The 18,030-nt window shown below is 36.2% G+C and overlaps 1 protein-coding gene across 2 annotated transcripts in view; it reads left to right on the top strand.

Moving 5' to 3' along the window:
* Positions 1-18,030, top strand: part of RPGRIP1L (RPGRIP1 like) — a 101,843-nt gene that overhangs the window by 34,968 nt on the left and 48,845 nt on the right. For both annotated transcript variants that reach the window (XM_010358270.2, XM_030924923.1), the window contains 6 exons: positions 2,796-2,935; positions 9,194-9,300; positions 9,608-9,658; positions 10,461-10,640; positions 11,518-11,635; positions 15,557-16,009. In XM_010358270.2, the coding sequence (XP_010356572.1) occupies positions 2,796-2,935; positions 9,194-9,300; positions 9,608-9,658; positions 10,461-10,640; positions 11,518-11,635; positions 15,557-16,009 (1,049 nt within the window). The remainder of the gene's footprint in view (positions 1-2,795; positions 2,936-9,193; positions 9,301-9,607; positions 9,659-10,460; positions 10,641-11,517; positions 11,636-15,556; positions 16,010-18,030) is intronic.

Below are 18,030 nucleotides of genomic sequence, written 5' to 3'. Positions count from 1 at the left end.
GGCTGGAGTGTAGTGGCACGGTCTTGGCTCACTGCAACCCCTGTCTCCCAGGTTCAAGCGATTCTCCTGCCTCAGCCTCCTGAGTAGCTGGAATTACAGGTGTATGCCACCACACCTGCCTAATTTTTGTATTTTTAGTAGAGACGGAGTTTCACCATGTTAGCCAGGCTGGTCTCGAACTCCTGACCTCAAGTGATCCATCCACCTCGGCCTGCCAAACTTCTGGGATTACAGGCACGAGCCACCACACTCAGCCTTTAATTTTATTTTTTATAGAGATGGGATCTCTCTATGTTTCCTAGGCTGGTCTTGAACTCCTGGGCTCAAGCCATCCTCCTGCCTCAGCTTCCCAAAGCATTGGGGTTACAGGCATGAGCCACTGTACCCGGCCACTATGGATTTCTTTATGGATGATTTAGAGTTTGTTCTTTCCTATCTCTCACATTAGGATGCCCTTGAACATTGAACAAATGGAATTTCTTCTGTAAGAGGAAAGATCTTAGGAAGCAGATGAACTCTTTGGCTTTATTTAGATCTTTATCATGTTTTTGATCAAGGGTGTGTATTTACAGTATGCTGACCCATGTCTGCCAGTGTACATGCCGTTGACCACAAGCAGCAATGGGCATTCCACTGCAGGCTGACATTTGATCAGTCCTGCAACATCACATAACAGTGAAATGTGTACAAAGACTAACTATGATCCCACTTCAGTTTTCACTATAGGCAATATACAAAAACATTTTCATGAATCAAACGTTCTCAAAGACTGTTCTCATACGCAGATTTAATCATGTGCACAGCCCTTACAAAGAAAATGGAGCCAGATGTGGTTCACCATTTATAGTTACACAGATGGCTCTAAGCATAGAGGAATACAGTAAATTCAAAAGGAATTCCTCATGAAACTCCAGTGGAATGTAATCCTAAATTTAGAGGGAAGATAGCAGTGGACTAAATTCAGATTGACTTATGCTGATTTACACTAGTATTTTGTGGGTTTGGAAAACCCAGGCTGCTAAATTGTTCTTAATTTAAACACATACAGCTTCTGATGTTTCTGCCAGATTAGCCGTTGGTGATCTTTTCGCTGGTACTAATGCTATTGGAACACTACTGTTTCTAATTTTTGGCATCTGATATAATGTATAGTTGTGCCTATTTCATCATGCTAATTTTTTTTCCGGGTGGTACATGTTTTTAATAAAATAAGAGACATGCATACACATACATACACACACACACACACATATATATACACACACATAGATGTACTCACATTCATGCATATATATGGATGTGTTTGATATATACAATTTGGCCATACATAGAAATTATATTTGTTCTTTATTTTAAAAACAAACATAAAAAAGAAAATTATTTAGTATTTAAAATGCATATTTTATTTGGATTTCTTTTAAGTCTAGGTCATTGTACCTTTGATAAAATCAACTTAAATACTTGGTATATAGATTCTATATTTTTTTAAGGTTCCATAAGTGAAATGAGAACACTAATAGAAGAAACAGATGTCATATTTAGAGAAGCTTCCAGAATTCCATTTATTTTCAAGGTCGTGTTATCTTAAAGGCAGTAAAATATTCAAAATGTGAAATGAATACACAATTTTGCTCTTTTGAAAAGCTATGCCTCCCAGAAAAGTATCTTTTTTGGAATAAAAACTGAAGACTAGTTGGGAGCAACATTAAGGGCAATTTCCAGTAATATGTTTCTTTTCCATTTACTTCATCATCAGTATAAAACCAGATTTTATAAGTTTTTGTTGTATTTACTGGGCTTAAAATAACTAGATGGTCAAAGCTGCTGATGATTATTCAGTCATATCAAGCTTCACAGATAATGGTTTTCTGCTGAAATTCAGATCAAGATCAGTTTTTCCAAAACCTGGCTCTCATCTGGGGAGCTTTATAAAAATATGAATACCTGGGCCCTGGAATCTTCATTTTAAAATCTCTCTAAGTGTCCTTACTGCAGCTGGCCTACTACCAGTATTTCGGTCAGTGTTTGGGAATCACTGGCATAAACAAATGTTTATGGTATCCTTTCTGTGCATGGCTTAGTTATTTTTCAACCGGTTCTTTCTTCTAATATGCTGATTCTTGATCATTAGCAAATTTTAACCATGTTTTAAACTGCTGTACTTTTATTGGGTAATAGTAATTCTATTTTCATCATTCTTATCAGGCACAGAGCACTGGTTTTCATTCCAATCATGTGTTACAACTAAAACTGTTTTTAGCCTATTGTTTTTTGTTTTTTATCAAAAACTGTATTATCACTACTTCATTTCAATATGCTATCATTCTGTGGCCATTATTTTGTGAACATGTTATTATCACAGACTCTTTAAAAGTTTCACAGAATTAAAGATCAGGTGGAAAGTCCGTTTTCTCTGTATTAAGAGGTTTGTATGTGGGAGAAAATGGTTTTGTACGATGTCAATTGCTGAGGTTTGGAATTGTGGATTTCTCTGGAGTATGTACAGTATCTAAATTCCTTTACTAGTCCCACAAAAGCAGCACACTGCCAGCTTTTCTGACTTTAGAGCTCTAAATTAAGGCCAGTTCCTTTGCTCATCCCACAAACTCTTTCATGTTCCCTAACCGCAGCCTGAGAAAGGCGCCTTGGTTTCAACAGCAGCAGACCAGCATATGTTTACTTAATTCCTAAGACATGATGACAGTGGTCTCTGTGCCACTAAAAGCTTTTCTCTTTATTATTTTCGGTTGAAGCTGATTTCCAAGCTTTCCTTGCATGTCACGTGTGTTTTGCAGTGCCTTCAGTGCTGCCCATGAAGAGCAATGGAAGTTAAAGGAGCAGCAGCTGAAAGTACAGATTGCTCAGCTCGAGACTGCCTTGAAGTCTGACTTAACAGACAAAACTGAAATCCTTGACAGATTAAAAACTGAAAGAGGTACATTTAAAATAACCACTGCCTTTCTCATTTCAGACATCTAATGTTTGTTCATTGAATCAGTCAGTACTTACTCTGGTGCCTACTGTTTGCTACTCACCCTGCGATGTGTGAGGGGCAAACACAGTCATCCACTCTCATGAATTCAGTGGTTGGTCAAAATTTCTCATACTCGGCCTGGTGTATATGCCAAAAGAATTACTTTTTCTCATAGCTGTTCTTATTTAGGTTGTTTTTAATTGTTCAATTTTCCTAAATTCTAAGCCTTTCTTTACTCAACAGTCAACAAGTATTTATTGAGCACCAGTTAGTGCTAGACACTGTTCTAATTTCTGGGGATACAGCAATGAATAGAAACAAAGGTCTTTCCCTCATGAAATATAAATTTAATAGGAAGAAACTACAACAATTAAATAAATATGTAATATATGAGGTGGTGGCAAGTGTAATGGCATAAAAACACTAGTATAAGATCACAGAGATTGGCAGACATAGTAGCTTGCCGTTCTGAGAGTTCGAATAGGGAAAATCTCTGATGAAATGTCTAATTCTGCTCTGTGACAGTGAACTTAAATGCCAGGAAGCTTTGTGCCCCCTGCTAAAATAATAATCACTAATAAGTTTCAGTATAAGTCACAGATCTCATAGAAGTAAAAGAATTATAATTAAAGAAGTCTGAATTTTACTGTGTTACACACACATAGATATACACACAAATGCACAACAGGGGAAATGAATTATTTGCTTTAAGTGTCATTATCTGTTTGCTCATGCCCTAGATAAACCGAGTCATATGCTCCTTTTGAACACTTGCAATTCAGTTGCGTGAGAATGTTTAAAAGTTTAATACAGACTCACTAAAAAACAGTTATGTTTCTAGTTAGTATTCTTATGTTTTTATTTAGACCACAATGCCATATTTCACTGACTGTAAGGAACATTATCTTTTCATATTTTAACATCTCTAATATTGAGTTGCATTTTATAAGTGATAGCATTTTTAAATTTCAGTGTTACATTATTTTCACATTTTAGCAAGTCTGAAATTGGAACACATAATCAATGGAGTCTTAATTTCAATGAAACACACTAGTACAATGTTTATTCACCAAGTGACTACATTTGATGATAGATTTTTTTATGACTTTTTCTCTAGAAGACTGTGAGTGGAATAAAATGGTGATGACAAGTTTTCTGACCTGGTGAATTTTTTTTAAGTTTTCATGTCAAAAATACATATAGTTCCTGACTTTAATGTGCAGTATCGAATACCTAACAGAGTGCTTTGCCTTAGTAATTGCTCAATAAATTATTGTTTAGGTAAAAAAAGTGGAAGTGCTCTATATTCCCTCTCTCTTTTCCAAGAGCAGATAAATTGCTCATTCTTGAAAGGAAATGAAGTAAACTTTTTTTATTTCTATGCTTTCTGTATTTACTTAGATATCAAGAATTCTAAAGCTGTTATTTTTTGGATATCTGAACTGATCTTTGTAAAGAAGCTTTTCTTAAGGGGGGTAGAATCTTAATTTTTTTGTTAGACCTGTTTATTGTCGTTGAATTAATTCTGAGGGTTCTTACTTTGTATTACAGTTCTTAAGTTATTTTAATTTATCTAATTTATTCCTCATCTTTTTTACTGGCTCTTGTATTGTTTGGGAATTTTTTTAATAATAAACGTAACTCATGTACATTATGAAAAAAGTTCAGTATGTAAATTATAAAAATCAATCCCACAACCCACAAAATATTAGCAAAATAATCACTGCTAATATTTGATTTATGTCCTTTCGGAGTTATTTCTAAATGATATAGTTTTATAATATGCTTTTTTTGCTATATTGTAAAATCATTCCTTAATATAAATCTACATCAGAATCATTTATAATGGCTGTTACAGTTTTCCAGTGTGTGAATGTAACATGGATTATTTAACAATCTTCTATTGAATATTTAAATAGCTTCAGTTTTCTTAAGTATTATAAACAATTCCACACAAATTTTTACATGTTTATCCAATTATTTCCTAAAGAAAAATTGCTAGAACTGAATCTTTACTTTTAATGCAACTATTATTTTCCAGTTATTTTTGTTTGAATACCTCAAATTTACAAGTCTAAGGATTTAAGTTTTCATTTCTTTGTGGAAATGGGTTATGAGAAAAATATTACAGCCTTTAACCATTTCTTCCAGGGAAATAATACACAAAAAAACTGTAACCGTCTATTTAAGAAAATCTTTTAATATTTAGAAAGTTCCATTTTGTGTTACAGATTTTGAAATTGTTTAATTTTACTTTGAAGTGTCTTCATACATTTACCTTCTCATGTATCAAGTGTTCTTTGCCAGAAGATGTTTCCCTGGCTTCTTGTAGTCATTCATCTAACTGGTAAATTATTTTTAGAGAATACTCACCTCTTTATTCAAGGTACAAATTAGTTTCAGATTGTGTGAATCTGTGGGGGAAGGATATGTAAATGCAGTTTGCATTTGGTTAATGCTTAAATTAACTGCATGTGTTTAAGGGCTTGCTTTTGAAAGTTCCTTTCTATCTGTAGCTGAAATGCATAATTCAGCATAATGCATATGGTTATATTGATCACAGCTGAAGATATTAGCACAAAGGCGCTCTGAAAATTGTTTAGTTGAATTGTTCTCTGCCCTCTGCTTATTAATGGTGTGCTGGAAGAACATAATTTTAAAAGAGTGAAATGTTATCTCATTTGAATAAAATGCTGTTTAGCTTAACCTGCTTTTTGTCAAATCATAAGGTAAAGAGGTTATTTTTCATCTTGTACAGAGTGCTTTGATTTTGCCTATTATAATTCAGCAAGTATATTTCCTCTTTGAGCTATAGCATTTTAATACTTTTTAAAGACCCGGGAGTTATGTCCCAAATGAACAGTTTTAGAAAGGAAAAATGTAGTGGATAATTCTAAATAAAATTCAGTAGAAGGTAAGTTACCAGTACTCAGTAATGTCTTCTCCCACTAAGTTATTTTTCTACTAATAATGCCCTTGTTTAAAAAATATCAGTGAATGGAGATATCATTGTTGAAACAAATGTTAGGAAAGTCTGGAAACATTTAAATAAACAAGTTTATTTCTACCTAATAACATATAGGAACCCTGCTCTGAAAACTTGAAAGGAAAGGAAGACTAGAACATAGAAATAATAATCAAAATACGGCATGTCTGGATAAAGATGGAACAGTCATGTCCTTCACACTTTAGCACACCCTTAGAAACCCTAAAACGTTTTACTGGCCAGAGAATGAAATTATATTATCCTCAGTACCTTTGTTTTTACATACTTCGGACTATATTTGCCTTCTTTTTGTTACCTAACCATGTTGTCTAGATGTTGTTTTAACTTAACATAAAGAGTCCCACCCACGTTCTTACTCTGTTCTCTGACAAAAAAGTTTATCTCATAAAAATCCATATTTATTATTCATCTGAATTTTTAGTTTAAAGACAAGTATTTAACCTATACCTTCAAAATTTTCAAGTATTGTTCATATTTGGATATTGTTTTCTTTTTTTTTTTTTTTTTTTTGAGACAGAGTCTCACTCTGTTGCCCAGACCAGAGTGCAGTGGTGCAATCTTGGCTCACTGCAACCTCCGCCTCCCGGTTTCAAGCAATTCTCCTGTCTCAGCCTCCTGAGTAGCTGGGACTACAGGCGTGTGCCACCATGCCCAGCTAATTCTTGTATTTTTAGTAGAGATGGGATTTCACCATGTTGACCAGGCTGGTCTTGAACTCCTGACCTCATGAGCCACCTGCCTCCGCCTCCCAAAGTGCTGGGATTATAGGTGTGAGCCACCATGCCTGGCCTGGATATTCTTTTCTTTAGTTAACTAGATATAAGCAATTTATACTCTAAGATAACCTTTTAACCTTCTAACAATAAGACAAAAGTGTTTATACAGTATATTTGATTTTTTTTTCTTTGAGATGGAGTCTCACTCTATCGCCCAGGCTGGAGTGCAGTGGCGCAATCTCAGCTCACTGCAACCTCTGCTTCCCAGGTTCAAGCAATTCTCCTGCCTCAGCCTCCTGAGTAGCTAGGATTACAGGCATGTGTCACCATGCCCAGCTAATTTTTGTATTTTCAGTAGAGACGGGGTTCACCATGTTGGTCAGGCTGGTCTCGAACTCCTGACCTGGTGATCTGCCTGCTTCAGCCTCCCAAAGTGCTGGGATTACAGATGTGAGCCACTGCGCCAGCCTTGATATTAAAATGTCTTTGTATTGCCTAGGATCACAGGTTTTTATTATTATTATTATTATTTTACTTTTAAACTGCCAAGAATTATGTGACATTAAAAACATCCAAATTTATTCCTAACTGTGTAATTTAACATTTTTATTTATATGTAGTATTTATAGCTTGAGAACACAATGCCTTATAAAAGAAACATATTTTTGTTTAAAATGTAGTCAGTATGCAAATGCATTTGTTCAAAGAATTCTTGGCAAATGTGTTCATTTTTTTAAGAAAAGGAAACAAAAATGTACATCATAAATTGAAGACTTATGATAAACATAAATGGTTGAGAGCAGGATGAAATTGGTAGAGATACTTTAGATGAAACGGCTTAGAGTTAGTCCACAGGGAGTCAACAAAGGAGGATACCTGAGTGCCACAGTGAGCTCTAGCAGAGTACACTTAAGAACGTGAGATTGGCCGGGCGCGGTGGCTCAAGCCTGTAATCCCAGCACTTTGGGAGGCCGAGACGGGTGGATCACGAGGTCAGGAGATTGAGACCATCCTGGCTAACACGGTGAAACCCCGTCTCTACTAAAAAAATACAAAAAACTAGCCGGGCGAGGTGGCGGGCGCCTGTAGCCCCAGCTATTCGGGAGGCTGAGGCAGGAGAATGGCGTAAACCCGGGAGGCGGAGCTTGCAGTGAGCTGAGATCCGGCCACTGCCCTCCAGCCTGGGCGACAGAGTGAGACTCCGTCTCTAAAAAAAAAAGAACGTGAGATTATCAAATACTATGGATTTGTTCACTAGCTATTATGCTTTTTTTAAAAAAAAAGCTAAACATGTTTAATGCAGGGAGTGAAAAATTAGTCTCTTTATGAAAAATTTGCTGTCTTCTAAATTCTGCTCTACCCTCCTGTTTGTGGGTCCTAGCAACTGAGGACCTAGACAAGCATAACCATTATTCCATTTCTTAGCACTAGCTCCAAGTCCATTCCTACTGATTAGTAGCATGAACTCAGTGAATAAAGAGCACATATGAATTTATTTATTTTGGGGGGACAGGGTCTTGCTCTGTTGCCCAGGCTGGAGAGCAGTGGCACAATCATGGCTCACTGCAGCTTCAACTCCCCAGGCTCAACTGATCCTCCCGCCTCAGCCTCCCAAGTAGATGGGACTACAAGCATGGCCAGCTAATTTTTATTTATTTATTTATTTATTTTAGAGATGGGATCTCCCTATGTTACCCAGGCTGATCTCAACTCTTGGACTTAAGGGATCCTCCTGCCTCAGCCTCCCAAAGTGCTGAGATTATAGGCATGAGCCACCATGCCCAACCCGTATGAATTAGTGTTGATACCACCATGCGTGGCTTAAGAATCCGTTCCTCCTATTGTAATAGACCTGTTGGAAGTATGGTTGACTACATATGGATTCAGAATTTCCTTTTTAATTTTTTTATTATGGATTTAGAGGGTACAAGTGCACATAGATAGCTGTGAAATCTGGACTTTTAGTGTAACCATCACTCAAATAATGTACATTATACCCAACAGGTAATATTTCATCCCTCATCCCCCTACCATGTTCTGGAAGTTACCCTGTTTTAATAAAAATACTATATGCTAAGTTGGGAAAATAAAATTCGAAGATATCGACTAAAAAACTAAAAGACAATTTTTTTTTCACATGCTTTTCAGGACCCTTAATAAGTAAGTAAAAAATCATAGATTTAGAAACACATTTTCTCAGGTATTTTAAATAGAACATTCCTTTGAAGTCCCAGAGGCCACAATTTCCTTATATTAATACTGTGAACTTATGTCTTGGGTTTTTGATAAGCAAGTGATTCATATGGTAGACACATGATAGTATTCATTTATTCCTCATTCCCCTGCTGTCTTTGTTGAAGGACTAGCTCAGTTTCCTTTCTGACCAGAACAATACTAGATCAAGACTGGTATGTAACAGGAATTAAAGTAATTTGAAATGTGTTCTTAAACCTGATTTTTGCTTACCTTTCCAATTGTGTTGACTTTATTTTTAAGATCAAAATGAAAAACTTGTTCAAGAGAATAGAGAACTACAGTTACAGTATCTGGAACAAAAGCAACAACTTGATGAACTTAAAAAACGCATGAAATTGTACAACCAGGTGAATTATTTCCTTATTTAAGAAATAAAACTCAGAATTTTTATCTCAATATTTTATGCATAGAGAAAGCACTATACTATAAAGCAAAAGAATACGGATATATTAATTACTCAGTTTATTAACTGAAGCTATCAGGTAGTTTATGTTCCATAGGGACATTTTGAAGTGCTGGAACGTCTTGTAGACTTAGTTTGTTAGTTCATGGCATCAATCAGTTTATGTTTCATGAGGATAATTTGAATACTTGGAATGTCTCTTGTATTTTTCATTCATAACTCATTGTGAGCTTTTACTTAATCTATTGCAGGAGAATGATATTAATGCTGATGAATTGAGTCAAGCTCTCCTACTTATAAAGGTAAGGTTCTGAAATTCATTGTGATTTTCATGTCTGCTTACAACTGTTTCAGCATAATGATGACCCTTATCTGTAGCCCTTACATTTGGAGAATGAATTATTCTTGCATCTTCTGAAACTTAGTATGTCCTTTACAAATATATATGTAACGTATCAACACTACTAAGATTCAGGAAAGTGGTCAGGTGACCTTTAGTTATAGCGTATACATATATCATAATGACATCAAAGTTACATTAAACCAGACCTCAAAAACTCTCATTTAAAACATTTTCTTTAATTATAACAAACATTTTACTTTTACCTGCTTCACTATTTAACTAATCAACAATTTTCTGCCCTAAGAGACCTTGATGCACACCCTTTAAGTAAAATATTGAATTATAAATATCTCAAGAAGATAGTTTTTAGTTCTAGAATATTCTGTTATTTACAAGAAGACACAAAAAATACACTTCCTTCCTTTTAGATCACAGTGTAGATTTTAATCAAATGAAGAAATAAAAATAAATGTGCATGTTTCTTCTATATGTTATAAAGTAACAAACTATTTTTTGATTTCTCTATAACTGTTTCAATTGTCTATCCAAATATTCGAATTTGATTAACAGGTAAATTTCATTTTTTCCATCAGGAATGAAGCAGTCCTGATATGTATATATCAGGACTACCTCTATCTGTTTTCAATTAATGAATTGAAAATTGATGAATCAATGAATTGTTTATTGATACATCTATATTAATTCATAAAATCACATCTTAGAAATTTTTGTTTCAGTCATAAAGCGTGTTTTTATTTTAGGCTCAAAAAGAACAAAAAAATGGAGACCTTTCCTTTTTAGTGAAAGTAGATAGTGAAATTAATAAAGATCTAGAACGCTCTATGAGAGAGCTGCAAGCAACTCATGCAGAAACGGTGCAAGAGCTCGAAAAGACAAGAAACATGCTAATTATGCAACACAAAATTAATAAAGATTATCAGGTAATGTAATACACTAAATGGGGAGGGTACATTTTCTATAATATTCTGCTGATGATTTACTTTTCTAAATACCATGTTATCACCTGTTATATTATCTATTATCATCTATTGTAATCTATTAACATATCACATCTCTCCAATGTAGCCTCATAACTAGGTACTTAATTAGAATAAATAGTTTTAAAACAAATAATGTGGGGTGTTTTCTGTTTTTTTTGTTTTTTTTTTGAGACAGAGTTTTGCTGTTGTCGCCCAGGCTGGAATGCAGTGGCGTGATCTTGGCTCACTGCAAATTCCGCCTCCCAGTTCAAGCAATTCTCCTGCCTCAGCCTCCCAAGTAGCTGAGATTACAGGCGCCGCCACCACAGCCAGCTAATTTTTATATTTTTATAGAGACAGGGTTTCACCATGTTAGCCAGACTGGTCTCTAACTCAGACCTCAAGTGATCCACCCACCTCGGCCTCCCAAAGTGCTAGGATTACAGGCCTGAGCCACCATACCCTACCACAAATAATGTTTTTAAAGTCCCTGATTTTAGAGAATGAGTAGTGGCAATGAAATCACCTTTGTTAGCATTAGCACATTCTGCAAGTGAGTTATAGTTATCCTGAAGTCATGCCATAACCGTATTGTCTTAGCTTTTAACAAAATGAAAACACATCTCCATAAAAAGGAATCCGGAGTTTTTTCTTTCTTCTGATTTGTGAATATTGCCAAGCATAATTTTCTAAAGTGTAAGCTATTTGAGGTCAGGAAACCGTGGTTCATAGCTCCTACTGTTTCCAGGATCTAGAAAATGCTTGAATCATAGTTGCTTTGAATAATGAAAATAGAACTAATCACAAGTGTTAAAACTTATTATCTCTTATTTTTTAGATAGAGGTTGAGGCAGTGACCCGTAAGATGGAAAATTTGCAGCAAGACTATGAACTCAAAGTGGAACAATATGGTCATCTTCTTGATATCAGGGCTGCACGTATCCAGAAACTCGAAGGTACAACATACATGATTTTTTGGTCCACAGTAACTAGAGGAATGGATTTTATAACAGTTTATAAAGTCATCCAAATCTGCACTTACCATGTATTTTTGCTGTGTTTACCCCTAATTCATAGCTAGCTCACTCCAGCTTTGACCTCCTGGGTTCAAGCAGTACTCCTAATTTTTAATTTTTTTGTAGAGCCTATGTTGCCCAGGCTCATCTCAAACTCCTGGGCTCAAATGGTCTTCCTGCCTCAGACTCTCAAAGTTTTGGGATTACAGGCGTGAGCTACCACACCCGGCCTTGATTCTTTTCTACTCAAGAATTTTTAGTAATTCCCTACTGCTTTTTAAATTCAGTGTTGCAAGCAAGATTTCAAAGTACTTCATAAATTACTATAGATTCAAATTTACCAGCACTTTCTAATTTCTCTTCAAAGCAACCTGGGCACCTCAGCCAAACAGGTCCTCTGCCTGCTCTTTGCAGATATGTCGTGCTCAGGCCCACTGCCATGCCTTTGTTTTTGCTGTTTGCTTTGCCTAAACCTCCCTTCTACCATGATTCCAAGATACACACTTCCCTGCTTTGAAACCTAACACAATACTCACCTGTGCTAGGAAGCTGGTTCTGGTTATTCCTAGCTATCCCTCTACTTGAAATGTCCTTACAGTGATTTTTGGACTTCAGCAAGTAGAAAAATCACTTGAGGAACTCGTTTAAAATGTAGTTTCCTGGGCCCCACCCCTAGAGGTCCTGGGGCCCATTCTTTTTTATATTGTATTTAGAAATAACTGCAAGCTATTCAGATGCAGGTACAAGACTACATGTTGAAAAAAACTAGCTCAGCACTTACCAACCCAGTTTTCTTCTCATGCACTCAAAAGCTGTATGTTTGGGGAGCATATAAGTGTTCTTCAGTTGTTGGAGTTTTGCATATTCTCCGTAACCACAATGTTAAGTTCTACACTGATAAGTATTTTGTCTGTCTTTCATGTCCATGTCCACTACATACCATACTTATTTGAGTGGTCTATGCCGGCAGTAATTTTACACTCTTAAAACTTTGAGGTTCGAGAAGGACTTTATTCATGAGTTATACTTAATTGATATTTATCATAACAAATTAAAAGTTAAAAAAATTTAAATATTCTTAATTTGTTAAAATAATAATAAACTTATTGCATGTTAACATAAATTACAGTACTTATTTTTTTAAGTTATATTTTCCAAAACAAAAAAATACTTCAAGAAGAGGGACATTGTTTAAAATTTTTTAAATTTTTAACATTTCACAAATCTTTTTAGAGACTGGCTTAATAGAAAACAGCTGGATTTTTATATCTGCTTCTGCATTTAATCTGTTGTGATATCACACATCATGTAACCTCTAAGAAACTCCATTATACACTTGTGAGAGGATAAAAATGAAAAGGGCAGATTACATATTAGCATTATAATAAAAATAGTTGTGACCTCACACATCCCCAAAATGGTTTCAGAGACCATCAGGGGTTTCCAAACCACACTTTGAGAAACTCTGATCTGGGTAGAAGAGCTCAATAAATGTCTTTATCTGATGAAGCAGCGTTTTCCAAAAGTCGAGGAGCAATGTGTACCTTTTATTCCAAGTAGTACTCAATAAAAATTTGCTTAATGGAATTTTCTTGGTTAAAAGGAAGGTCACAATGTTTGGGATTTTTATTCCTTTCAAGTCTTACTAAATTTTAACCATCGTATTTTATCCCCTCAATTCATTGATTCACTCCATAAACATGATCAAGCCCCTAATGCATCCTAAGCAAAGTGCTGGGCAGGGAGAATACAAATAGGAAAAATCAAGGCACCATCCTCATGGAACTCCTAAGATGTTGACAAGTAAATAAATGGTTATGTTTTACTATGAATAGTGTAAAGCTAAGAAAATCTAAAGGTATCAAGGAAACATTGAGGAGAGAATGCCTATTCCTGCCTCAAGATTCAGGGAAGACTTCACACAGTAGGTATGGAGTCTTTAAAGATGACAGAATTCACTACTAAGTAAAAGTAATATATGGCATTACAGGCAGTAAGCAAAGCAGGGAGAGATGCCCTAAATATGAAGTGTTGCAGTACATTTGAGAAACTGCACTGTAGATCCATCCAACTGGAATTCAGGAAAGTCAAAAAAGGAGGAGAACCTGGAGATAAAGCCAGAAGGAACAAAATTGTGAAGGCCCTGTTTATACCCTGATTGATGAGGTAGAACCTTATTAACCTGGAGAACCACAGAGGGATTTTAAAGTAGGGAGTGATACACTCAGAACTGCATTTTGGAGATTATGCTACAGGTATTGAGGAGAAAGAGGAAGATATGAAGGAAGGAAACATTTTGAGTTCCATAATAATCTGGATAGTAAACTGGAAATATAAAATTAGGTACAGTGGAAATGAACAAGAACAAATTTGTTGAAGAGTTAGGAAACAGTATTCAATAGTAGTGACCCTATAGATGTGAGGCAAATAAAATAAAAAGAGTTACTGTTTTATGATAGTCTCAAAAAAAGAAAATGGGGAATTGAGGCTGACTCTCTGAAATCTAGCTTGGGCAACTGGATGAATGAATGAATGAATCATCACTTGAGCTTTAAAGTACAGAAATAGCTAGAAGACAATATGGGCTGGGCACGGTGGCTCAAGCCTGTAATCCCAGCACTTTGGGAGGCCAAGGTGGATGGATCACTTGAGGCTAGGAGTTCAAGATCAGCATGGCCAACATGGCGAAACCCCATCTCTATTAAAAATATTTTAAAAATTAGCCAAGTGTGGTGGCAGGTGCCTATAATCTCAGCTACTCATGAGGCTAAGGCAGGAGAATCGTTTGAACCTGGGAGGCAGAGGTTGCAGTGAGCCGAGGTTCCACCACTACACTCCAGCCTGGGTGACAGAGTGAAACTCCGTCTCAAAACAAACAAAAAAACAAGACAGTATGATACATTCTGTTTTGAGTATGTTGTGTGGGATACCTAGCTACATAGAGGGTTAAACAAAACATTAGAAATATAGGAATGGAGTTGAGAAGATAAATATGAATTTAAAATAGTAATATGGAAGCCTTTAGCATATTAATAATGACAAAAGTCATAAAAGTTGATGAGATCACTCATGAGAATATGTAGACTAAGAAACTAATTAAAAACAGAAGCCCAGAAAACCAGCAGAGAAAGAGAAATCCCAAAAGAATGAGAAGAAGGATAGGAGGAGAAGCAGAGAAGATGATGACATGGAAGCCCAGGTAAGAAAGACAGAGTGCACTAATAGGAGATCCTCATCAGTGTCAAATGTAGCAAAGAAATCAAGTAATACAAGGACCAGCGTTCATTGCGTCTAGCGATTAATTGATTATTGGTGACTTTCTGGAGCAGTTTCACAGAAAAGTAAGGCAGATATTCACGTTGGTGATATTTGGTTGGCCTATGTATATAACAGTGAAACCATCATCATGATCAGGGTAATAAACTTATCCATCACCCCACAAAGAAGAAAAGTATAAATCTCAGTAAGTTAAAGGAAAGGAGGCAGCAGAAAGAGAGACTGACTTTATAGGAAAGAAGACAATGGGTGGAGCAGAGACAGGGAAGCAGGTGAAAGCCAGGTAGTTACCTCAGCTGTTCATTCAGAGGGCTTTTTTTCTTTTGATGTTTTTCTCCCCTTTTTCATGGCTTAGACTGTATTACAACTGAGGTTGCAATTTTGTTGTTGCCTAATAGATAATGTCAAAACAGAAATGATAAATTTTTGTATGATAAAGTATTATTTACAGAAAAACAGTGTAGTCATAGAATTTAAAATAGAGACTATTCACCAGAAGTACTCATTCCTACCACTTCAAAAGCCAGTTTTCATTTTCTTATGTCAATATTTTGAAATCTCTAAACTGTGTGTCTTCTCTTGCAGCCCAATTAAAGGATATTGCCTATGGCACCAAGCAGTACAAATTTAAACCAGAAATCATGCCAGATGACTCTGTTGATGAATTTGATGAAACCATTCACTTAGAACGAGGCGAAAATCTATTTGAAATCCATATCAACAAAGTAACCTTTTCTTCTGAAGTTTTACAGGCATCTGGAGATAAAGAGCCTGTCACTTTCTGTACCTATGCTTTCTATGATTTTGAACTACAGACAACTCCCGTAGTGCGAGGCCTTCATCCTGAATATAACTTCACTTCTCAATATCTTGTTCATGTTAATGACTTATTTTTGCAATATATTCAGAAGCATACTATCACCCTTGAGGTCCACCAAGCTTATAGCACAGAATATGAAACAATTGCAGCATGTCAATTAAAATTTCACGAAATGCTTGAAAAAAGCGGCCGAATATTTTGTACAGCAAGTTTGGTTGGTAAGTACAATGTATAAGCTTTGGGTGTTTGAATTACTAATTTGGTTTATATATTGATATGGTACTCTACATTACTGTCTTTTCTTACATATTAAAGGTGCCTTTAGAACACAGACAGCGTTCTTTACCCACAGTTAATTGGACTATCTTAAATGTCACTGATACAGAGCACAGTGGCTCACTCCTGTAATCCCAACACTTTGGGAGGCCATGGCAGGTGAATCACTTGAGGCCAGGAGTTCAAAACCAGCCTGACAGACACAGTGAAACCCCATCTCTAGTAAAAATACAAAAATTAGCCAGGCGTGGTGTACATGCCTGTAATCCCAGCTACTTGGGAGGCTGAGGCAGGAGAATCGCTTGAACCCGGGAAGCAGAGGTTGCAGTGAGCTGAGATGGCACCACTGCATTCCAGCCTGGATAACAAGAGCGAAACTCCATCTCCCAAAAAAAATGTCATTGATGATGTCAGTACAATGGCTATTAATTTTTTAAAACTTGTAACTTCGGATGTTTATCGTATTGATACTCTGACTAAATTATGTAATTTATAAATAAATTAATTTATGTATTGAACTATAGTTTAATAGTTTATAATAATTTATAGTTTAATAGCTATAACTAATATAAATAATAATATAAGCTATTTATAAAATTATTACTTTTTTTAAGACCTTATGTTATCACTATTAGTAGGCACTGGGAATACGGTGGTCAGTGGTAAATATGACAGACAAAACTACCCCTTGTAGCTTACCTTCTAGAGAGGATTATAGGCAATACAGAAAAGTTAATCAGAGCAAGAGGCTAAAGGGAGAAATGGCAGGTTGCAAATTCAGGTAAGGGCTTCTCTGAGAAGGTAGCATTGGTAAAGAATGAAGATCCATGCCAGGATCCAGGGGAAGAATGTTTCAGGCAGAGGCCATAGCAAGTGCAAAAACCTGAGGAGGAGCAAGCCTGACAGTGGGAGGAACAGCAGGAAGCCCAGTGGCTGTGGCAAAGGGGGGATTCAAGTGATAGGTGGGGCCAGATCATGTTGCAGAGCCTTGTAGGTCAGAGTGAGGAGTTTGGATTTTCTGAGCTTTTAGAAAAATCACCCTGAGTGCTGTGGAAAGAATAGTCCGAAGCAGGCAAGAGGGAAAATAGGACTGTTCTCAGGCTATTGCATTGATCAAGGAAAGACGATGGTGGCTTGGATTAAGATGGTAATGAAAGTGGCGATAAAAAGTAGTCATATTCAGTACATATTTTATTAACTTCTCCTTCAAGACTTGCTTATCAGTTGAATGTATGATAATGAGGGAAATGGATGAAGTAAGAATTTCTGGCATGAGGAGCTAGAAGAATGGTGATACCATTTACTGAGATAGGGAAAACTGGGAAAGGAGCACATCTGATAAAGAAAATCACGAATTCTGTTTGGACAAGTTAAGATTGACCTGCCTATTAGACATCCAAGTGGTAATGTCAGGCTGTTGGTTGGACACACCAATCTGAAGGTAAGGGATAGAGATATGAAAGTGGGAGTTGTTAGCATATAGAATATATTTTAAGCCGTAAGCATAGATAAAATCACATAGAGAGTGAATGTAGACAAAGGAAAGACGGTGGCCAAGGACCAAGCCTTTGGAAACTCCAAAAGTAAGGCCTCAGAAAGAGGAGGAAGAGCCAGCAAAGGAAACTGAGGAGTGGCCAGTGATGTAGGAGGAAAACCGAGAATCTGTGGTACCCCAGGGACCAAGTGAAGAAAGTATTTGAAGAAGGAAGGAGGGTGACTTAGGGTCTTGGGACGGATTTTATTTTATTAATTGAGTGGTCAAATGCATAGGTAATATATTCACATGACTCAAAAATCAAAAAGACGTCAATGTCTACCTCCTTTCCCTTTTCCTTAGCCACCCTGGGTCCCCTCACTGAAGGCTACAGATTCTTTCAAAGATATTTGTTTATTTGTTTGGGGTGTTTTTCCATAAAGACAGGGTCTCACTCTGTTGCCCAGGCTGGTCTTGAACTCCTGGACT

Source organism: Rhinopithecus roxellana, chromosome 20 (assembly GCF_007565055.1).
Source record: "Rhinopithecus roxellana isolate Shanxi Qingling chromosome 20, ASM756505v1, whole genome shotgun sequence".
Classification (NCBI taxonomy): domain Eukaryota; kingdom Metazoa; phylum Chordata; class Mammalia; order Primates; family Cercopithecidae; genus Rhinopithecus; species Rhinopithecus roxellana.
The sequence above is the reverse complement of the archived record's forward strand: the minus strand, read 5'-3'. Positions and strand labels throughout refer to the sequence as shown.